We start from the raw sequence: 25007 nt of genomic DNA on the forward strand, positions 1-25007 counted from the left end.
ATCCACCAAATCCACTAGGTCACCCCGCCCCCAAATCAAACCACAAGTAATCCACACTACCACTGAGGCAGAGAAGGGCTCAACAAGAAGCATCCCGGAGCTGTGGCATTCAACCGCAGGTGCTGACGTCATTAGACCTGGCAGGGCTAGGGAAACCGATTGGCTACGCACGTTACATTGGTGGCAGCGGTGGGATCCACCGTGGTGATAAGTTGTTGGAGCCTGGAAGAAAATGGAGCATCAGGATGGGATCCTGGAAGGGAGTGGAGACTCCGGAATCAAAGCGAGTAGTGGCTACTCGGGGACACCAGCGAGTATGGGATACTCTCAGACACCAGCAAGGGTGGTGAGCAGGACAAGCATAACACTGCAGCCTGTGGTGACACCATCACCTCCGAGGTTGACGCCGATGGTATCAACCACAACGTTTCCGCTGGGGCAAGGCTCTGTGAAAGGAGCAGGTGGAGTAATGTTGGTGGCAACTGATGGGCAGACAAAGGATGTCCAGTTGGACAAGAGGTCACAGGAACTTCCCCCACAGGTCGCAGGAGGGGCATCATCAGTAATCTACCCATCATTATCGTCTCCTTGGCCGGGGTATATGTCCACACCAGTGGATCCGGGACCAAGGCGGGTGGAGGCGCCGGCTTATCAAGGTTTTGTGGGTCGGTCCCAAACCGAATCCGAGCCGAGCAGTGCATCCTGGCAGAGACAAGCTGGCCCATTGCTACAAGATGGTTTTGCAGGTTCAGCTTACAGAATGACTACAACTCCGAGTGGCAATCCGTTTTTGACGGATGAGGTGAGATGTAATTTGCAGCACCAGTTTCACGGAACGCCACAAAAGCCTTCGGTTACCGCACCGACAAGGACGCCAGCGGGAATCATGAGCACGGGGTTGCAGCAGCAAAGTCAGCCAGCGATTTGGCAAAGAGCAGCAGGGCTCTCATGGAACCCTCCTGACAAGGTCCCAACGGTGTCGCAGGGGGTGGAGCTACCCAAATCAGCTGTGGGTGCCAAGGTGGAAGGCAGAGTCCACCGCAAACCAAGCATGGTTCCTGACCGATTCGCGGGGGCTATCCCATGGAGAGACTACAAGGCCCATTTTGAGTCTTGTGCGGTCATCAATGGCTGGTCGGCTGAAGAAAAGGCATATTTCCTAGCAGCTAGTCTGAAGAGTCAAGCTCAACAGGTGTTGGGAGACAGGGTCTCCGGTGATGTGTTGAGCTATTCGGAGCTCACAGAGAGACTGGAGAGGAGATACGGGCCTGGTGAGCAAGCCGAAACGTTTTTAGCGGAGCTGCGAAGCAGAACAAGAAAAACAGGGGAAGGTTTGCAGGAGCTTGGGCAGGGCATACGTCGACTGACAGAACTGGCGTATCCAGAGCTCCCGAGAGACAGCAGAGAGTGCCTGGCACGAGGGCACTTAGTGGATGCCATACCAAATGCAGAAATTCGAGCTGGAATATTTAGGGCTCACCCCAAGACACTGGACGAGGCTGTTAGAGCAGCATTGGAAACGGAGTCATTTCTAAATGCGGAGAGACAGCGGCAACAAGCCCAGGGTGGACGGTTAGATAGAAATCCCAGAACAACAAGACAAGTGGAAATCGTCTCGAGAGAGGAGTTTGAACAGCAAACAAGGGTAATGTCGGAACAGTTACAGACATTGCATCAGTTGATGTCGAGATTGACTGAAGCGATGAAGCAAGAGGCTCCTCAACGTGTCAAGTGGGAGGGGGAGCCACGACGGAGGCTAAGCTGTTTCAATTGTGGAGAAATTGGGCACTTTAAACGGGACTGCCCTAAGCTCAACACTAACCCACAGTCGGGAAACGATGCAGGACCAACCCAGCGGGTCATGGGGAGGTCACTAGCAGAACCAGACCCAAACAAGGTGGTGGTCGTGGAGGCAAAGAAAAATTAAGGATTGACGAGGATGGTTCGGATGGAGAAACGGTTCAATCGCATCCAAAAGAAATAGGAGCACTTCATGGGGTGTATGTGGAAGGGCAAATCGGCCAACACTCGTTGCCATTTCTGATCGACACAGGATCTTCAGAGACACTGATTAGTATCACAGAGTATAACTCGATGATCAGAGGAGTTCGTCCCAGTTTGGTGCCGATTAGTGATGTAATCCGCCAGGCGGATGGTAAGCCACTAACAGCCAAGGGGAGTGCCCTGATGGGGGTACAAATAGGAGGATACCGTGCTGAAGTGGAGGTCATTGTCGCGCCAATTAGAAATAGGGGCATACTTGGAATGAATTTTCTGCTGACCACTGCCTGTACCCTGGACCTGAAAGAACTTCAACTCAGAATAGCAGAGCACACCGTGCCCCTTTGTGATGGCAAGAGAACCACTTCATCTTGTTATAAGGTCCGTGCCGAAAAGACATCCCGGATTCCACCAGGACATGAAGCCATCATCACGGGAGTCCTGGAACAACCGATGGAACTCCAAGGTTTGGGAATGATTGAGCCCACTGACAGGAACGTCTTGTCCGAAAGAGGGTTACTGGTCGCCAGAGTGCTGGTGGATGCGGGAGTTGACAGCTACCCAATTCGAGTGTTTAACCCAGGTGCAAGCGTAGCGACAGTCAGTGGAGGATGTACAGTAGGGACACTCACAGCCATAAATGAGGAAGATGTAGAATCCCCTGGGGTGTCAGTTACAATAATGGAGAGGGCGGACAAGGGATCAAGGGAAGTACCGGAACATCTTGCCGAACTTTACCAGCAGAGTGTAAGCCAACTGTCGGATAATGCCGACAGAGAACGAGTCAAGAAACTACTGATAGATTATCAAGACATATTTTCCAAGGGTTTGGGTGACCTGGGCAAGACAGATATTGTCCACCATAGCATCCGGGTTGATGAAACGACGCCAATTCGTCAACGAGCAAGGCGACTTCCCATCTGGCAGAGGGCGGAAGCAGATGAGCAAGTTCGGGAAATGGTGCAGAAGGGGATAATTGAGCCGTCTAGCAGCGCGTGGGCATCACCGGTCGTACTGGTAAAGAAAAAAGACGGCTCTACCCGGTTTTGTGTGGATTATAGATCCCTCAATGCTCACACCCTGAAAGACGCTTACCCCATACCTCGGGTTGACGACAGTTTGGATTCACTTGCTGGTTCCCAGTGGTTCTCAACGCTTGACCTGGCAAGTGGATACTGGCAGGTGCAGCTGGACCATGATGCCAAGGCGAAGGCGGCTTTTGTGACTAGATCTGGGCTTTATCAGTGGAATGTAATGCCATTCGGCTTATGTAACGCCCCTGCTACTTTCGAACGGCTGATGGAGAGGATTTTTGCTGGTCTTCAGTGGAGGACCCTTCTCTTGTACCTGGATGACATAATAGTCTTTGCCGAGAGTGTGGACGATGAAGTAGACCGACTGCGGGAGGTGTTCCAAAGGCTCAGGGAGGCCAATCTTAAGTTGAAGCCCAAGAAGTGCAGCCTTTTTCAGCAGTCAGTCACCTATCTTGGCCATATTATATCCAGAAACGGGGTATCCACAGATCCGGGGAAAGTCAGAGCGGTGGAGGAGTGGTCAGTGCCTCAGTCTACCAGGGATGTGAGGAGCTTCATTGGGTTGGCATCCTACTATAGACGCTATATAAAAGGCTTCGCCAAAATAGCTCAACCATTGCATCGGCTGATGGAGAAGAATCGGGTCTTCCAGTGGACAGAAGATTGTGATGAGGCCTTCCAGACACTGAAACGATCACTGACAACTGCACCCATCCTTGCGTACCCTAAGGAAGTCGGGGAGTTTATCCTAGATACTGACGCAAGCAGCACTGGTATCGGAGCAGTTCTCTCCCAAAGGCAGGATGGAGAAGAAAAAGTCATTGCATACGCCAGCCGCACGATGTCAAAACCTGAAAGAAACTACTGTGTGACCAGAAGGGAGCTTTTGGCGGTTGTCACGTATGTAAAGCATTTCCGCCATTATCTCTACGGACGGAGGTTCGTTATCCGGACTGACCATGGTGCATTACGATGGTTAATTAATTTCCGCAATCCAGAAGGGCAGCTTGCAAGGTGGATGGAGATTCTAAGCGAATATGACCTTGTCATCCAACATCGAGCTGGGCGTGTGCACCAGAATGCAGATGCACTATCTCGTAAGCCGTGTACCCAATGTGGCAGAACCGGCGCTGAGTCAGATGAACTCCAAGCAGAGGAAACCCCAGGTGAGAAAGAGTCTGAGGAGCATCTCGACCGTGGCACCAGAATGGTCACCATCACACCAAAGTGGACTTTGCAGCAACTACGAGAAAAGCAGTTAGAAGACTCCACAATTAGACCTATACTGAGGGCCAAAGAGGATGGTGACAACAGACCGAAATGGGAAGTGATATCTACTGACTCAGCGCCGAGCAAAACATATTGGGCACAGTGGGAGCAGCTCAAAGTTCGGGAAGGAGTCCTGTGTAGGCGACATGAGTCGGACGATGGAAGACGGTGCAAATGGCAAGTCATCCTACCAACAGACCTCAGAGAGGATGTCCTCGCGGAACTTCATGACAGCAAAACCGCACGACACCAAGGGGTCCGCAAGACCCTTATAAAAGTTCAGAAAAGGTACTACTGGTCAGGGATGTCAGCCGACGTGCGTTCCAAGATCCGTAAATGCACAACATGTGCCAGAAGAAAATCGCCAGGAAAGAAATCCCGGGCCCCACTTCAGCAGTACACCGTGGGGGCAACAATGGAAAGAATCGCCCTCGATATTATGGGCCCTCTACCCAGGAGTGAGCGGGGCAATGCATATGTGCTCGTAGTAGGTGACCCGTTCACGAAGTGGATCGAGGCTTACGCCCTGCCGGACCAGAAAGCTACAACTGTGGCGGAAACCCTGGTGGAGCAATTCATATGCCGGTATGGTTGCCCGAAGGAAATCCACAGCGACCAGGGGACAAACTTCCAGTCAGCTGTATTCAGAGAGGTCTGCAGACTGCTAGGAATGGATCAAACAAGAACCTGCCCTTACAATCCCAAGTCAGACGGCTTCATCGAAAGATTCAATCGGAGCCTCATCAATCTGGTTGCCCCATTCGTAAGACAAGATCAGCGAGACTGGGATGCCAACCTGGCGTATTCGATGATGGCATATAGGAGTGCTGTTCAAGAAAGTACGGGGGAATCACCATGCTTCATGCTCATGGGACGTGATATATCCTTACCTCTTGATGCACTGACCAAGCTTCCCGACGATTGTGATGACCATTTGTCAACAGATTATGCACAGAATCTTCGGCAGAGGATGACCCAAGCCCATGACCGAGCGCGAGAGAGCATGAAAACTAACCTACGACGGCAAAAGCGCAACTACGATCGCCATGTGGCCGGCCATAAAATAAATGTTGGGGAATTTGTGTGGCTGCATAACACATCACGCAAGAAGGGGTTGTCTCCAAAGCTTCAATTTAAGTGGCTGGGACCATACCTGGTGATAAAACAACTATCTGATGTGACTTTCAGAGTACAGGAGAAGCCGAGGTCGAAGCCAAAGGTCGTGCACTACGACAAGCTAAAGGCTTACACGGGTCCACCGCGGCAAGCATGGCAAGTTGAACAGAGGACGACGAGCCCCACGGAGGAGAACGACGAGGAAAAAGAGGATGTTGCTGGCGAGATGGATCAAGAGAACGATCTACAAGTCATACCCACAGAAAGCGCAAATAATAAACCCCCGGATGGTGATTCCCCAGCACTTGCTACCGGTACTCCGGTCAATCAGCCAGAATCAACCCCAGTAAAAGCAGCCGACAGTGCCAAGGTGACGACGGAAGGGGAGCCTGAAAATCCTCCAAGTTTCGAGGAATCACAGCGCCGATATCCGCAGCGGCGACGTAGACAACCGGCTGGATTACAAGACTACGAGGTTTACGGCCGTGAGATGCAGCCATTAATCATCACGGGCGCCCTCAGTGGGCGAAACAATGCCAGTATCCACATTTCGTCTAGCCCCCAACCCTTGGCACGTATTGTGTAATGGTAATCGTGCGAAGTATCTATCTACACTACCTTGTGCGAGCATGATGCGTACGCGCTGGCATAGTTACGCTGAACATATCGCACCAGTTAGTTTTTGATCATCGTTCGGTAATATCATCGTTTTGAGTCTTCTCCAAAGCCAGCGTCATCCACTCATCCACTTATCCACTCAGCCACCTTCTGTGATCCACCTGTGGATTAAGTCTCAGCGGATTAATCGGACTTTGACATTTCGGTAGTCATACTCATACATTCCTTACATCACCATGCCGAAGGAGGGGAGCGACCGTCATCGTGACCAGGGCAGGTCATCGAAAAAGCACACCGACCGTGGCGATAAGAGAAAGAGGCCGGATAACAGCGGACACTACAAGCACACGAAACAAACAAAGGAGCAGAACGACCGCCGCCCAAGTGCTACCACCAGCCAAGACCGGCCCCAACATCAGCACCAGCACCAGCGGACCAAGGAGCAACCGTCAGCCGCCAGCAGTGGACAGACGCAAAAGCACACCTGCCCGGTTCCCGACTGCGGAAAAGAGTTCTCCCTGAAAGGCAACCTGGTAAGGCATGCAAAGGAGGCCCATCATCGGGGCGACGGTTCCTCAGGATTCACCTGTAAAACCTGCGGCGAAGCATTCACCCGGAACGCCAGCCTTCACCGTCATGAAGAACATCACGACACCGGCCGCAGGCCCCTCCCTCATCCATATCCAGTCTCCACGCCAGCTGCTCCCCCCACCGAACCCAGCGACCTCCCTCTACCACCGGAACCCACCCTGGAGCTCCTTCCACCCCCTTGCACACCCCCATCGACCGCAACATCCGGTGGTCATCCCAAGACAGGGGGGAAATCATTAAAGTTGCTGCGGCAATTGCAAACAGAGAGCACAAGAATCAGCTCGTCGACTGAGAGTGAGGAACCGGAGGAGGGGGAGCGGATCGAGGCAACTACCACCATCAAGGTATTCCGCGGTGGCATCCTCTTCCACCAAAAACAGTCCAAGACCGTTGTGGACATGTAGTTAAACCCTAGTTATTTAAGTTGGAAAGTTTACCCTTGAGAAAGTTTTTGTTAAAGCTGACCATAGAATTTTTGTAGTCGAAAACAAAGAAAAGAAAGAAAGTGATATTCAAAGATTTGTTGAAATTTAAGCATCAAAAGGCCATGATCTATGTTTTCGTATTTATTGATGTAAGAACATATTGGAAAAAGAGAAAGAATTGTTCAAACTTTATAAGTTTAACGTTAAAATTTAGTGTAACCGAGTTTAAATTTTAAAGTTGTAACTTGTTCGATGTGTTTAGTAACCAAGTTTATACTCAAAGTTATGACGGCATACATGTACAATTTTAATAATCCACTGAATCCGCTGAAGCGATTGTTTGGCTTACAAAACAAAGGATGTAACTGTAACTGGAATAGGAACACTTTCTGTTTTTAGTAATCATTTGAAGCAAAGTGGATAACATTGTAAAATTAACAATTTCAGGGACTGAAAAGTCTGGGGGAGGGTCATGTGACAAATCACGAACTACGCGTTTTATATCAGTCTCCCTTATCTCAACTGTATGAGCCAAATAGCACTGTTAAGTGGGTGTGTCTTTAGTCACCTACTGAAATCTGATTGGTCAAGTCCTTTTGTATTGAGTAAAGCACACGTGTACAAGATTATAGGGATGTTGGCCTATAAAAGGCAGAGCTGATGAAATAAACCTCACTTCTTGATCAGGTGGGGCCGAAGAAGTCAAACCAATCTCCTGTGCCTAATTTATTGTTGATTGTCTAATTAATTATACTTGGTTAAAGGGTGTGGTCCACAGTGATCCACATTAAATCCACCCGTGATCCACCCAAATCCACCCGAATCCACCCCCTTTCCACAGTGATCCACCCTATCCACAGTGATCCACCAAATCCACTAGGTCACCCCGCCCCCAAATCAAACCGCAAGTAATCCACACTACCACTGAGGCAGAGAAGGGCTCAACAAGAAGCATCCCGGAGCTGTGGCATTCAACCGCAGGTGCTGACGTCATTAGACCTGGCAGGACTAGGGAAACCGATTGGCTACGCACGTTACAGTATTTTATACAGTACATGTACATGTGTACATGTATTTGTACATGTACATGTACGTCGGTTACAGCGCTGTGCGGTTATAACGCTCGGTTCAGTTCGGTCCCTTTGAGAGCGCTATAACGGGAATCTACTGTATGCGGTTTGGTATGTTGTCTGGCCCTGCTGATGCTTTCGATGGATTGATGTCATAGAGAAGTTTCAAGATGCCCGTTGAATTGATCTAGTGGGTCAATATCAGGATAGGCTTGTTGCAGGTTTGGGATATTCGTAGTGGTTTCCTGTGTGAATACCGACTTAAAGAAGGAGTTTAAAACATTTGCTTTGGCCTTGTGATCTTTAAGAGGGTGAACACCCATGTTGTCTGTTCACTTAGATTTCACATATTTCCAGAATTTCTTCTGGTTATGTTGTAGATCATCATCAAGCATACTACTTATGTACTGCTGGTGTGCTTTGTTGAGATTTTCTTGTAGATTTTACGAGCCTTCTTGAAGAGATGGATGTCACTGGTACTCTGTGTTTTATGTTGTCAGTTGTACAGTTTCTGGAGCTTTTTGTTTTCACAATGAAGTGCAGGAGAAAACCAGGGCAGGTTGAATCTTGATGCGGTAAGTCTAGATGGAATATATTTGTCAGTTAGTGAGTTGACTGTGGGTTGACTGTCCACCCACATGTGCAGCAGCGGGGCCCATCCGGGGTTACGTCTCATGTCATGAGCACCTGTGAGTGCAGTCGGGTCAGATCAAAAAAAGATCTGCTACTGGTACCATGTATCCCAGTACTACCTGTTGCATGGTGGGGTTGTCGGCGACTCAACCGGCACCCACACCCAGGGGATACCCCTGTGGTAAGGTGGGTGGATGGACTCCCTGTCAGGACTAAAAACAAAACCTGATTTTAAGGACGGATGAACTCTCACTGTGAGAGTCAATGGCCATGATCCATCAAAAATGGAGCTGGGGTCCCACCAGGTATTTGAACTCAGCACTGCTGACTCCTATGGCAGCCCCCACACCCAGGATCTACCTCAGACATATTGGCACTGCCTTTCCTCTGCCTCAGGCGGATTCTGGACGAGAGAAGCCCTTGATCAATGATAAGACCATCCAAGGTGCTTTATTTAAACAGTCCTGGCTTAGACCATCCATCAGCCAAGATAACCAAGTGTCAGCCACTATCATCAAGGCTCAAGTTCATCCGTCTCCGCTGGGCTGGTCATGTGACCCGTATGGAACCACAAGGACTCCCCCGCTCCATACTCTATAGAGCCCTAGAACAAGGAGACCGACCAGTTGGACATCCCAGATTGCGATTTAAGAATGTCCTGAAGAGACTTGGTAGACTTCCAAATTCCCACCAGGTCATGGCCACGGTTGGCTAGCAATCGATCTGGCTGGAGGTCTTTGCCGCATGACGGGATGAGACACGACCACCAACGAACTGACAACAAGATGAGGAGAGGAAGACGTCTTGATTGACCTGTCTAATTGTGACATTGTCGCTCGCGATAGATGTCTACCAACTTCTACATAAGCCCCTGTGAGTATACAATAGCATCTTCCATGACCCACCACCTATACCACAGTGCTAGTCTATGTACAAGAAAATGGCTCTACAGGTAAGTATAGTGACGTAGAACTCCCCCCCCCCCCCCACCCAACAGAAGTGTGGATGGGCTCTACGAACGAATACTTACCTGCAGAGCATCCCTCCCTCCTACCCTACTATTCTCGATGTTTCAGTGCTCTACCTTAGCACTCGAGAAAAGAGGACGCTTACAAGCCATACATGCTGCGGTGCACTATGGGTAGAACACATGAGAGCGCTATTGTCGGGGGATGGTGGGGGGGGGGGGGGCAACCACACTCACACATCTGTGCCGATATGTAGACATTTTGTTTTTCTAAGGACACTTGGCCTCTGTAGTCTGTAAAATCCAAAAGCAGGGGGGGGGGCAGTTATCCATCTTCCAAATGGGGGCGCTCTTCAAAACTGACCATTATTATGCATACTGGAAAATATATGAAAATATATGCCAATTTTCACAGCGCATTGTAATGGTTTTGGAGCTTGTTTTTTTTTTTTTTTTCATGTCAGAACTCTCTAACAATTTATTGAAATAGTTACTGAAAAAAAACATCTTTCAAAAATACGCCGGGGGGGGGGGGGGGAGCAAGGTCCCCCCGGATACACCACTGTTACTGATCATGACCTACTCAAATTCATAGTTCTCCACTCATAGGGTTCCGAGAGTTGGCCTGATGATTGTGAGAATCCTTAAATTTCACATATTTTTACCTCTTAAGAATAAACAAACTGTAATGACTGTCTATTTTGGGGAATGTAGGGGACCGTTTTAGCCTGGGGAATACATGCTTTTCAATAAAGTTTAATAAATATTTATAATTATAGGGCTGGTCTGAGAGACAAACCAAGTTGAAAATTTGTCCTATTTTGGGGGTATATATCTTGGTAAAAAAGAGGAAATATTTTCTTTGGGTTCCAAATTGGTATTTCCAAAGAATGTCCCTTGTGAAAAATATAACCTTAAACATTTGAAAATGTTACTCATTCCATTGGTGCAGGTACCCATGTAAATCATCTATGTGCGATAAACATACGGGATGGTTGTTCAGCCATGCATCGGGCAGTTGAATGCATCAATGAACGAAGAGGGTTAGAAATTCTGCTTCTGCTTATGGACAAGGATTCTTCCATCATCAACATTCAAAATGTGCAAGGTCTATCCGCACTTCATCTTGCTGCAAAGTTGGAGAAAGCAAAAATTGTCAAAACTTTACTGGTAAGAATATATTTGCATGTTGGTTCTTCATGCCATGGCAAAATTTTCAGATATGGAGGCATTTCATATCTGACCCCTGGTGACCTTTGAGAGGTCAATGACTTTTGAATACTCTATTTATAGCTATTGTTCTTGAAAATATCACATTCCTATGACCTTAGTCTTTGTATAATCTTTATACAATGTAAATAACAAGCAAATACGAAACAAATTGACAATTGACCTTTGATGACCTTCCAGAGGTCAATGACCTTTGTATTAACTGCACTAACTCTATTTTATAGTTATTTATACGATATGCCCTTTAAACCCCCTTTTTTTTCAAGCCCCAAGTCATAATGTTAAGTGGTTTATGCTATGAACAGAATTTCATATAGAGGGAATCTCATATCTGACCTCTGATGGCCTTCAAGGGGTCAATGAACTTTGCGTACCCTATTTATAGATATTAAGAGGATTAAATATTCAAAACACTTCTTTTTTATTACCCATATCTAAATTTGGGGTATTCTTGCCATGATATGAATTTTCAGATATGTAGACATTTCATATTTGACCTCTGATCACCTTTGCGAGGTCAATGAAATTTGTGTACTCTGACTGCCATTATTTATCATGTTGAATCTTCCAAATGCCATTTTTCATGACTGAAGTCTAAATAGAGCAAAAGGAGTGTATTTTGATAATTTTTCTACAACGTTTCATGAAGTCAGACCCCAAAGAATTTTTTTGCATGACCTCCAATCTCAATTTTCTTATTTTTAAGGGCAGATGCAAATGTGAAAGAATATAAGCGACACATCACACAAGCATCACTCTCTTACAGTGACCATTGGTCTTGGTAAAAAGGTTAAAAACGTGGTTATCCAAGTCCAAGTGGATACAGCAGGGTGTAATAAGTACACAAGAGTTAATATTGCTTGACATAGGTACATTTTCCATTACAAAACAGACCCACAGATTTCTACTCCAATCTCCATCATATTGCGTCTGCCAATAAAACAAGAAGAAATGAGGTCAGAGGTCACCTCAAAATTGTTTGTGGGGTCTGAATTTATAACATGACTGTAAACTAATAGGTGCAATACCGTTCTTTACACTATTGGCGATTGGGTCACCAAACAAACGGCGTTTGGGCAAATAAATATGATAAATAACGGCAACTAAGACATACAAAGTTCGTTGACCTCTCCAAGGGTATCTATACATCAAATATGATGTCCCCACATCTGAAAATTATTTTCATGGTACCAAGAGTCAAGCTTTAGACTTGGGTCATGAAAACAAGTGGCATTTACAATTATGAAAATCTTATTAATATCCATATGTAGGCTGTTGTTTTACAAAGGTCATGACCTCTCGTAAGGTGACCAGATGTTGAGTATGAAATGACCTATAGATGAAAATTCTCTTTACAGCATGAACACCTTTAATTTAGTCTTGAATTGTGAAAAAAGAAATGCGGTTTAAAGAAAAAATCTTACAAATAGCTATAGACAGGTATACAAAGGTCATTGACCTCTTAAAGGTCACCAGAGGTCAGATATAAATTTTTCCACTTCTGATCATTATTTTCATTGTATGAAGACCTATGACATAGACTTGGGTCATTGGAAAGTGAAGTTTTGAAGAACAAAAGTTATGAATAGTGTATGCAAAGTTCATTGACCTCTAAAGGTCACCAGAGGTCAAATATGAAATGCCTCCATATCCATTGGCATGAAGAACCAACATGCGAAGTTTCATGCTTTTATCACAATTTGCACAATACTTATATTGTGGCTATGCCGCAAGTCTTAACTTCATCCCATCGCATCAAGCATAGTGAGGTACATTAGTGAAAAAATCGTGACACAGTGGACAAAAGCACAATTTTTTTCACCAAAGCATCTCCATGGTATACCTATTCGAAAAAAGACGGACGCAAAAAATTGGATGATGGGAAGGGCATGTATGACGTCATTATGACGTCATCAGCTAATTATTACATTAAAAAAAATATAAATTGATAATAATCTTCAGAACTACAAGAATTACAACAACAAATGTGGTATCAAATTAAAGGGGACAGCAAGCTCTTTCATTTGAGTGGAATGTCATGGGGATGGTATATAGTAAATGGTGATTTTGTGGGTCAAAAAAAACTTTTTTGGTCAAAAGACATGTTTTTTAGGCTAAAATCATGGATTTTGGGTAGTCACATTGACACTTTGTTTTAACATGCAAACAGTATGTGGTATTGTGAGATGTTGTTTTTAAATTCGAGAGAAAAGTTCAAATTCTATGCCAAAAGAGTTTTTGTAATTGATTATTAGTATCATAAATATGTTTAAACTTGTTCCAAAGATAAGCGGAAAAGTGAGGCATCTTATAGCGAGCTACATTAGTAACAAAAATGCTAAGGATTGTTACATGGTATTTAAAAGCACCATTTTTTTCACCAAAGCTTTGCCAATGTGTTACGATCAAAAATAGGGTAGGATGCGAAAAATCAGATGACAGGAAGGGTACTTTATGACGTAATAATGACGTCACAATATACTACCGAGCTCGTACAGTAATAAATTGTAGAAAATAAGGTCGTGAAGCGTTGTGATGAGATTCCAAGTAATTAATTTGACATTTTGAGGGTCAGGGAATTGAAGAGTGATATAATCAGTGACATTTATGTAACAATAAGCTGATTTGCTGTTGCAGTGACGTCACTATTTTCAAATTTTCTTGAAAAATCTAAGCATTTTTGATTATGGACAAAAGTGCTACAATGACGGTATTTGTCACGCAGAAAATAATTATGTGAAATTGTGCGGCTCCTTGAATTTGGTCTTTACCACATCCATTTGTTTGTACCATTTACTATAGCTGGAAGACGTAACATTCTTATATGTGTTGTTTATTACGAGTAATGAGGTATGGGTTAGGAGCCAGACAGAAAGGAACGTGGTAACCTGCAATAGATTAACAGAGTGGCCGGAAATGGTGATGGTACGTCCTTTAACAATGTATTACAAACGGGGGCCGCCCGATAGTCCAAAGGTCCAATAGTCCGAAGGTTCTTTAGTCCGAAGGTTCGATAGTTCAAATGCACATAATTTCCATAAGAGGGGGTTTGTTAGTCCGAAAATGAAATAAGGTTCGTTAATCCGAACATTTGATGCAATAGTCCGAAGGTTCATTAATCCGAAGGTTCATTAGTCTGAAGGTTTATTTATCCGAAGGTTCGATGGTTCGAATTGAGAATAAGGTTAATCAGTCCGAAGGTTCAATAGTCCGAAACGAAAATAACAAGCCCGCGGGAACAGGGGGTGCTGTGGGTGCTGCAGCACCCCCAACTTTTGCCACTACTCCCGGGCAAAAATGTGTTCCAGCCAGCAGTGTTCTACGACGTTGAAATTGCGCCGCTGCGCTATACATTATGCTTGCTCTACAAATATCTCCTTCGTTTTGTTCGTTTCTAGTTTTGCCGCGGCTAAGCGCGGCGCTTCGAATGTCTAGCACAAAGTAACACTGTAAAATATCAGGAGGAGGTATTTTCTAAATCTTCAGGCAGTGCAGAATCGATATTTCTCTCAATGAATCTAAAATCATGACATGTCTGTGATATTTCGGCCATGATGGAAGCTTTGACCCGAAAAAAATAACCTCGGCCATGACAATGGTGGCAAAGTTGATTATGCTTGCCACGATTTTTTTCATTCGATCTTTCAATAGGGTCAAAGTGCATACCTTTCCCCTGAAGGTTTTTCTTTTCATTTAAAAGTTTCATTGACGTTGCTAGCATTCTGTACTCAACATTAACAAATAGCAAGGTTCACACACACATCCCAACCTAATAGGAGTGGGACGGGCTTCCATTGAAACTAGTTCCAGTGTAGTTTCGTTTTAACAAAAACGCTATTCATGTGTTACCCTCTGCAAGTTTTTTCTCATAAAAACTCAGTAGACCGATAAATCCTTGCCTAGTCCCAAACTTGCCACCTACCGATCATAAACATAAAGATGCATTTGGTCTGTTAGTCTTTTATATTTGCCATTCCCTGTAACAAACAAATAACACTGCAAATATATCAAGAGCTACATCGTTTAGGCCTATGTGAATATTTTATGAACAGAAATTCACCCGCTTCCAGTGGAACCATTTTGTTTTAGCTTGAACAAAAAAACATCCTTTCGGGTTTTATAAGTTTAAGTATATACTTCACTTCAGTATATTTCATTACAGTGCATCCAGAATCCAACATTTTCAGGGGCCTTAAAGCAGGCCCCTGGCCCTGTGGCCCCACGCCGTAAGGGCTCGGAAAATATAACAAAACATACACGACGGAATTTACTAAATGTAAGAAAGCAGCCTAGCAACAATAATATTTACATGCGATGTCATGCATAATGATACAATTCTTTTTCCAGAATTAAATGGAACAAAGAATGGAGATAAACATACAGGGTTTTTGACTTTTCAGTACAGTAGAAACGTTATAAGAGCAACAGTATATTCTAAACAAAAAAGTGAAATAAATTGTCTTATAATCTCAAAAAACGTTTGCTAAAAAAGTCATATGAAAGTGGCCAGGAATCGCCTCATATTGCACCACAGAGCATCCATATTCCCAAACTTTTAGGGGCCCTTTAAGCCACGCCGTAAGGGCTTTGCGCTCCGCGTTCGCATTAATTTTGTTCGTCCTTTAGAAATTCCAGCACCCCCTGGCAAAAGTTTGTTCCAGCGGGCTTGAAAATAAGGTTCAATAGTCCGAAGGTTCGATAATCCGAATTGACAATAAGGTTCGATAGTCCGAAAAGACTCTATGATGGTCCGATAGTCCGAATCAACAGTAAGGTCCGATAGTCTGAATCGACAATAAGGTCCGAAAGCCCGAATCAACAGTATAGGGTCTGATAGTCCGAAGAGTCATACTGACGAACCGTATTGCCCATTCGGACAATCGAACCTTATTCTCAATTCGGGCTATCGAGCCTTTTTCTCAATTCGGACTATCGAACCCTATCGTCTATTTGGACTATCGAACCTTCGGATTAATTAACCGTATTCTATTTTCGGGCTAATGGGACCTTCGGACTATTGAACCTTCGGACTAACGAACCTTTGGACTAATGACCCTTCGGACTAGAGAACCTTCGAACTGTCGGGCTGTAAGCATTGCAAACACAATACCAGTGCAGCAAGTCATGTCCTGCAGTTTGTAAAGGTTTCTAGCTTGGGATGGGAAAAAGACCCATGATGCACAAGCACAAGTGTGTTTCTCGATTAAATGCACCATCCTTGTCTTTGATGGACCGTCTATCCTAATGAAGTATCCATCAGACATCATCTTCTGTGTGACACGAGCAGAGCATCTCTGAAGGTCCACTGAGTGAGTAGTTTATCCTTTCTTGTTATTTTCCACAAAGCTGGATTGCGACTGAGATCGTGCAAATAAACACTCTTTAAAAAGCTTCATCTGTAGTATTGTTTATTAATTATTAGAGATTTTGGTAAAAATGAACAGAACAGAAGTCTTTGTAGAAATGGTAGATATAATTCATCTTGCGTAAAATATACCTTTGCAAGTTTACAAACTTCCACAAAACGTATTATTTTGCAACATTGGAACGTGTAATTGGTTTGAACATTCTACCTTTTTATTGCTTATGTGAACTGTTACTATCGTATTTCAGGACAGTCATCATGGATTGGACTGCTTGCATTATCTGCATGCACTACACCAGAAAAACTACGTTGTCCACAAAAAGGTTTAAATTGTAACGCCGGAGAAGTATATGCTCAATTCCTGGCTAATGTTGAAGGGTTTAGGGCAATAAATGCATTGCCAGTTGATGTAGAATACGAAGCCGAAGGGACAGTAGAAACTTTTGTGGAAAATAATGCCTCATGGCATCATTCCTGAGGTAATGATTTATGAGATAATCATGACGTAAGACATTGCATTTTAACGAATCATTGATCACAACAGGGGATAGGAGCGAGGGTCAAATGTACATGTACATACATGTTTAATTTAATACATTAAATTAGGAAACATCCCTAATTTTATCAAACTATTTGTATTTAAATCTTTTAAAGATAGTCTAAGAACAAAGTTGGCAACTGCACTGATTTCCTTGATCTCAGAAACGTATATTAAATGTAAAAAAAAAATGATCCATGGCTTATTCCTAACTAATATCTCAATTTTAATGTATAAGTGTGTAATAATTAGCCGATGACGTCATAATGATGTCATAAATGGCCCTTCCCATCATCCAATTTTGTGCATCTTACCTTTTTTTCGAAAAGGTAAACAATGGAGATGCTTTGGTGTAAAAATTGTGCTTTTGTCCACCCGTGTCACGATTTTATCACTAAGGTACCTCACTTTTCCGCTTATCTTTGGAACAAGTTAAAACATTTAAGATACTAATAATCAATTCCAAAAATTCTTTGGAATAGAATTTGAGCCTTTCTCTCTGACTTAAAAACAACATCTCAAAATACCACATACTGTTCGCATGTTAAAACAAAGTGTCAAAGTGACTACCCAAAATCCATGATTTTAGCCGAAAAAAAAACCCAGGTCTTTTGACCAAAAAGGTTTTTTTGACCCACAAAATCACCCTCAACTATATTCCATCCCAATGACATACCACTCAAATGAAAGATCTTGTTGTCCCCTTTAATTTGATACCAAATTTGTTGTTGAGATGCTTGTAGTTCTGAAGATTATTATCAATTTATATTTCATGTAATTAGCTGATGACATCATAATGACGTCATACATGCCCTTCCCATTATCCATTTTTTTGCGTCCGTCTTTTTTTCGAAAAGGTATACCATGGAGATGCTTTGGTGAAAAAATGGTGCTTTTGTCCACTGTGTAACGATCCTTAGCACTTCTGTTACTAATGTACCTCACTAGCAGTACAATGCCACAAGTTGCTCTCTAGCCCTGATATTGGATTACTTTCATATCAAAAAAACTCGGATATAAATTAAGTGTAGAAGAGACCAATTTCTTTGATTATGTAGGCAAAAAAGTTAACTATTGAATTCAGTGCTTGGGTAGAAAGTTGGATGATCAGATATTGATTTGTTAACTCTCAGTGTGATGTGACTTAATTTTTTTTCATTACATGCATTTAAATCACTCACTGGGCAGTTTGACTTCCTTTTTTTCTGTAACATGCATTTTTGTTATGAAACAATTGACAACCTACACGGCAGACCTTCCTAACGGAGACAGAGTCCATTATTTCTTTATTACATTTCTTTACCCAGGGTATGCCCAAACAGTTCAAAACTGGTTTTCATTGGGGCCCTGCATACAATAAAAAGTTACTACAAACATAAACGGTATACAAATACATTATGCTCAGACTCACTAATGGATGAAACTCAAGACATAATCTTTGTGTTTCTCGCCACAGCTTCAAGCAATTTATTGAATTCTATTTGCCAGATACCGAATTCGTTTGGCATCACCAGGCCCAAACATATCAACCACACAATCAATGGACATCCAAGTCCAATGTACATGTACATCGATTACCATTTGGCACCCAGGCCATGCAATCATTAATGAATGGGCACACAGGCCCAGGAGTAATCATGCCAGAACCATCTGGTCAACATTTTTGGGGGACAGCTATGGTTGTGCTATGGAAGATATAGCACACCCAGGCCCGGATTACCCAATAGGCACAGTAGGCGCTGTGCCTAGGGCCTACGAAAAATTCGGGGGCCTACGAAAATACTGCAGTGTAAAACACATAATAGGCCTACCCACACACACGCAAATTGATGTAAACACACAATCATGGACCCCCTTTATTGTCCCTAATCCTCATTCCTTTTTTTGTGTTTTTATAGCAACAGCTCTTATTGGTTTTGCACACGAATTTCAATCGTGGACGTTCGGTCAATCGTGGACGTATTGTTTGTGCCCTAACCCTTTTGTCCTAGGTCCACGATTGCCGGTGTTTACATACTCCCACGCGCACAGAAAATTTGTTAAAAGTTTTAGGGTCTTTCTCACAGAATTGTCTATTTCACCAACTGACGCTGTCAGCATGTAGGCATACATTATGTACATTTAGGCCACACGTATAAAGTTTATGTAACCGTGAAAAACGACACACTTGGGGGAACTCGCACAAACTAAGACTCTATGGGGATTAACTAACAAAACTAAACTAAACTCAGGATCTTTGAAGGGAACTGTCGCGAGGAAATTGAATTAATAGAGACCAGAGACCAATTCTAGATTTCTAACAAAAAAGGACCAAAAAGAATTTATTTTCCAAAAAAAAACAAACTAAAAGCAAAGAATAAAACCTAAAATCCAAAGACTTAAACCAAAAAAAAACCCCAAGAAATTGAGACTTAAACCCTAAATTCTAAAACCAACACAGTGTGAATAGTGGATCTTTCAAAGAACACTCAAGCAGGAATAAAGTATGTAAACAAGAAAATACAAAAAAAGAGAAAACATATAAGGAAATGATCTAATGAATATTCAATAAGCAATAAACAAGCTGTAAGATCCAAAGGAAGTGGGAGACACTAATCCCCAAAGTGAAGGATTAGCACATCATAAAATAAGGCTAGTGGCACCATCCTATACACAGGCCATGTGAGTTAAATGAGAACAAATAAAAGGCAATGAAAAGCTAAAGCACATGGTGAAGAATTTAAGAAAATCTCTAAATCTAATACTAAGAAAATGTACAAGAAAAACATGAAAATCTAGAATGCAAATGAACTTTCAACCTTTCTTAGTAATAAAACAAGGCCAAAAAATGTATCCTTAAGTAAAACCAAGGTTAATGAAAATAAACAGAACTAAGAAACTTTTCTCAAAAGAACTCAAAAGAGACCGGTTTCATTGAAAAGACTAAAGCTTCCTTATTACAGTAGGAACAAATCAATCATCAGGAAAAGAAGTAAAAAACACTAGTGTCTTAAGTAAAATAATAAATGGAAACAAAATGAAACAAAAAGTTGTAAAAGAAAACATCAAACTGGAGCTTCCTCAAGATCTAAACTGACCAGAGTCAATTCAAAGCTAACAAACTTTCAAAAGAAAACTGAACTATATTTCTAATAATAATTATACATGATAAATGAAAAGTAGACAATATACAAAAGAAAACTCACCAAATGACTCGAGCAGACAGAGCTCAAACAGGACAGGCTCTCCAGTTAGGAGGAACATAAAATACCGGTATAAATACTATGAAGTTGTCTCTGTTGGTCTGCTGGTTGAACTAAAGTGTGGCTTGACCATGTGGCAGCTTTTATAGGGGGAACATTGTGGGCTTAAGTAAACAAACAGGGGGAAACACTACCAACAAAAGGGGGGGATCTTAAGTAAAACTAAAATGATTTCTTTTTGTTCTAAAGGGGAGCTACTCCTATATACTATACACTACATACATGAAAAATATACAAGATAAATTTGGCCCTGCCACATTTACGTTTAGAGTCTGTCGTTCTGATGCACGGAGCCAACCATGGGTGTCAATCAGTGGGGACTGCAGTTGGGGGACATGTCATCCCCCCCCCCCAAAAAAACACACCTATTTTCGTCCCTGAATAATATATGTATAGCCTACATTTTGATTCTACAGCTCAGAATAGCTGATTTAATGACTCCAAACTCGAAAATGATGTTTAAATGATTGATTTGTTGCTAAAACCTTGCCAGTAGTCAGAAATTGCCTCAGATCCCACCACACAGCGTCTAGAATCCAATTTTTTCGGGGCCCTTAATAAGGCTTTGCACTCGCATTAGTTCCGATCAAGATACACATGTATGTACCACCCCATTTTTGAGAAGCAATTGACGCCCTTGGTGCCAACAGGATTTTAGAGCTAGGACCTATACCAATTTGGCCTGGCTTGGTTTTTACAGTGCTTTGTACTTTAATTAATAGGGCCTTCGGAACGCCGGTGCCTAGGGCCTACGTAACACTTAATCCGTGCCTGAGCACACCTGGGTGCATAAGAGAGAGTGGCTGACCCCTTACAAAGTTCACATCACAGTGTATTATAACACACATCAATATCCGTAACAATATCAACTGGTGACAATGACTATAACAATAATAATACATGTCAAATCATGTATGTATTAAGAGATGGCGAATCTTGTTTAAAATGCCACATGTGTGAAGCACACCCCAACAGGAAGAAAAGCCACCACTAAACAGCAATCCATTTCAACTATTCACCAAAGTTGATTAAGGGAATAAATGTGTGTTTGGGAGGTGTTATAACACTCTGTTTAAGACCGGTTTGAGTCTGGATGGGTAATTATCGCCCATCCAGACTCAAACCGGTCTTAAACAGAGTGTTTAATACCGACCGAACACACATTTATTCCCATTCATAAATACCTTTTCGGTCCAAAATATAAAAAAAATGTCAAAAACTAGACGTTGCCCACCATTTTGTTCAACAATTTTACATTATGTTTTACGAAACACCCCTCTGACTTTAATATGGAATGCCCCTCCACAACTTGTTACTTACAGGAACATTGGCCATGAAATACTGATTCACTGGTAGTACATTACGCATGCATACGGGAGGAATTTGAACGTTCAACCAATGAAACGTTAAAAGGCACCGGATTTCATAGGAGTCCAAATTTCATGTGACACTGGAAAAGCGTTTAAGACCAGCTAGCCATGTCTTTATCATCCGTTTAAGACCGGCCACGTGACGGGCTCTCGACCAATAGGAATGCGTAAACTGTCTTAGGTATTTATGAATATTTAATTAAAATCTGACAGGCATCAGGATAAAAGACTTACTGATTAATGAACAAGTTAGAGAACAAAGGTTTTAGGATGATCGGGGTGGTGAGGAGGATTGAGCCCTTCGCATCCATGAAATGCTCCATATGATCAGCGTCTCGAATAGCCTTTCCTAATTCAAACTCCTACTGCCCGGCTTCACGATGCCGATCCCCGTTTCGAACTGAGGGCAGGGATGTGAAGGCGGATTTCTGGCGCCTTAAAACCAGTTGGCTCCGGGCAGGTGGAGCTCGTTAACTTGTGAGGTAGTCCACCTAGGAGACAGCCACTCTGATTTTAAACTCGGGTAGATGGGGCTCATAGCCTTGGTTGGCAGCCCATCTAGGAGAAGGCAAACTCTGATTTTAAACCCCCTACTGGGTTAAATAATGTCAGCTCGGCAGCAGGGGCCGGCAGCTGCATTTCCGGCATGACCACCTTCTGCTGTGTTCCAGGCGGGTTGTAGCTGACCGACATGCGGATGAACTTGGATTACCTCAAGTCAACGGTTAGCGGTCACGAAGCACAGTTAGTTTGCTACTGCGGGGCAACCTTTCCCCATCCCAGCTGTCACACTTGCGCGTTCCGCTTGATTCGATGAGTTAAGGTCCAGAGGTAAGTGTCTGTCCTGGGCAACCCTTCGCTTACACTAATTTGCCTTGGCGCTCGGCGTCCCACAATCATGATGGTACAACCTACTAAATCACAGATACCGGCAACTCGGGGGTCATCCCTTTCAGGGACCTTCGTTGCCCGGCAAGGCTTGCGTTCCAGGCAGGCGCATCCGGGTCGTCATCCTGCTACTGCCCCCCTAGTTTTAGCTTGTTGGAATGTTCGCTCCCTAAACATCCGCTCGAACTTTCAATCTTCTTCCTTAAGGAAGTCGGCAATCATCGACCTCGAACTCACTCGACTAGGCATCAGTGTCTCTGCTCTCAGTGAGACGTGGCTCACTGGTAGTGGCTCGACTCGGGAGGCGGACTTCACCTTCTTTTGGAGCGGCTACCCAGACACTGAAAGACCTATGCATGGGGTTGGCCTTGCAGTCCCATGTATCCAGCATCCCATCTCCATTTCGCCTGGCCTCATGTCCTTGCGCTTGGGTCTCAGAAGCGGATTTATTACCATCATCTTCGCCTACGCCCCTACTTTGATGTCTACCTCAGAGTCCAAGGATGTGTTCTACCTACAGCTCAGCGAGACGTTACGCAGCATACCAGCTGGCGACAGTATTGCTCTCATTGGAGACTTCAATGCTCAGATCGGTTCTGATTGCAATGCTTGGAGAGGTGTGCTGGGCCCCCATGGCCTCGGAAAAATGAATGAGAATGGCCAACGGCTTCTTGAACTCTGTGCTAGTCTCAATCTGTGCATTGCTAGCACTTTTCTCGCTGGCTCACTTCGCTCCAAGGTCACCTGGATGCATCCCCGCTCATGCCGCTGGCATCAACTTGATCACATCATCATCAGAAAGAGGCAGCTATGCGATGTCCTTCATTGCCGTAGCATGCACTCTGCCGACTGCAGCACAGACCATGCACTTGTTCGCTGTAAGCTGAAAATGCTTCCTAAGCGGTTCCACCATGCACAGCCAAGGCCTTCTCCTGCAATTGACACTGCCGCTACAAAGGACACTCTCTGTGTCGCCCAGTTCCAGACGCTGCTCACTGGTCATTTCAACTCTTCCCCTGTGCCAAACAACTCTGTAGATGCATGGTCCAGGTTCCGCTCTACAGTCATGGACAGTGCTCGAAGTGCCTTTGGTCATCGCCCTCGGTTGCAACCAGACTGGTTCCGCGACAGTGCCAACATACTACTTCCGGCTCTCGAAGCTAAGCGCACAGCCAGAGCAAAGGTCAGCGTACGCAACACCCGTTCCTCGTTGGCAGAACTCCGAGCTGCAAAGGCTAATGTTCAATGCCTAACCCGTTCAGCCCTCCGTCGCTATTGGACTAATCTCAGCTAACGTATCCAACATTGTGCCGACTCTGGTGACCTTCGTGGCTTGTACAAAGGCATCAAAGAAGCCATCGGACCCACACCAAAGAAGTCCTCTCCGTTGCTGTCTACGAGTGGCGATATCCTCACTGACCCGTCAGCGCAGCTCGACAAAAACAAAGGCAATAATAATTGCAATAATAACAAAGACTGCAATAATTACAGGGGCATCTCTCTACTGAGCTTAGCTGGCAAGGTCTTCTGCCGTGTGCTACTGCCTAGGCTGCAGGTCATTGCCAACAAGATCCTTCCTGAGAGCCAATGTGGCTTTCGTTCGTCTCGCTCTACCGCTGATGCGATATTTTCTCTGCGTCAGCTCCAGGAGAAATGTGCAGAGCAGCAGCACCCACTTTTTGCTGTGTTTGTTGACCTGACAAAAGCTTTCGACCTCGTGAGCCGGTCAGGCTTGTTTGTCATCTTGAAGCACTTTGGCTGCCCAGACACCCTACTAGCCATTTTGATGGGATTTCATGAGGACATGAAAGCTACAGTCCAACACAACGGCTCCAAATCCAGGAAGTTTGACATTCACCGGGGCGTCAAACAGGGGTGTGTGCTTGCTCCCACCCTGTTTGGAATCTACTTCTCTGCATTACTTCACCGTGCATTTCCTGACCCCTCAGGAGTACTGCTCCACACCCGCAGCTCTGGGAAGTTTTTTAACCTCTCATGCCTCCGTTCAAGAACAAAGATCAGAAAGGTTCTCATCGGAGAGCTCTTGTATGCAGACGACGCTGCCTTTGTTGCACACTCCGAAGCTGAACTTCAAGACCTCTGCAACTCTTTTGCCAAAGCGTGCTCGGAGTTTGGCATGAAGATTAGCCTCAACAAAACAGTATTTCTCTCTCAGGGGACACCAGCTCTACCCAACATCTACATCAATGGTTCAGCACTAAGTGTGGTAAACAAGTTCTGCTACCTTGGTTCCACGATCACTAACAACAACTGTCTGGATGCGGAGATCGACACTCGCATTGGGAAGGCTTCAACCACCTTTGGTCAGCTTCGTTCCCGCGTGTGGGACAACCGGGACCTCTCCATCAATCTTAAAATCCGTGTGTACACAGCTTGCGTACTGAGTGTCCTACTTTACTGCAGCGAGACTTGGGCCACATACAGCCACCAGCAGCGACGCTTAAATTCATTTCACTTCCGTTGCCTTCGTTCCATACTTGACATCACCTGGAAAGACCGCGTTCCGAACTCCTCCGTCCTTGCTCTCACTGGAGCGACTGATATGTTCACCATGCTGAGAGTACGTCACCTTCGATGGACCGGTCATGTTCGCAGAATGGATGATGGTCGCCTCCCTAAGGACATCTTC

General features: G+C 44.3%; 1 protein-coding gene across 1 annotated transcript in view; it reads left to right on the forward strand.

Annotated features, from left to right (window-relative positions):
• Positions 1-25007, forward strand: part of LOC119723180 (ankyrin-3-like) — a 233784-nt gene that overhangs the window by 199561 nt on the left and 9216 nt on the right. Inside the window, exon 17 of the mRNA XM_038193738.1 lies at positions 10677-10894. Within this exon, the coding sequence (XP_038049666.1) occupies positions 10677-10894 (218 nt within the window). The remainder of the gene's footprint in view (positions 1-10676; positions 10895-25007) is intronic.

Source organism: Patiria miniata, unplaced genomic scaffold, assembly GCF_015706575.1.
Source record: "Patiria miniata isolate m_02_andy unplaced genomic scaffold, ASM1570657v1 HiC_scaffold_16, whole genome shotgun sequence".
Lineage (NCBI taxonomy): Eukaryota > Metazoa > Echinodermata > Asteroidea > Valvatida > Asterinidae > Patiria > Patiria miniata.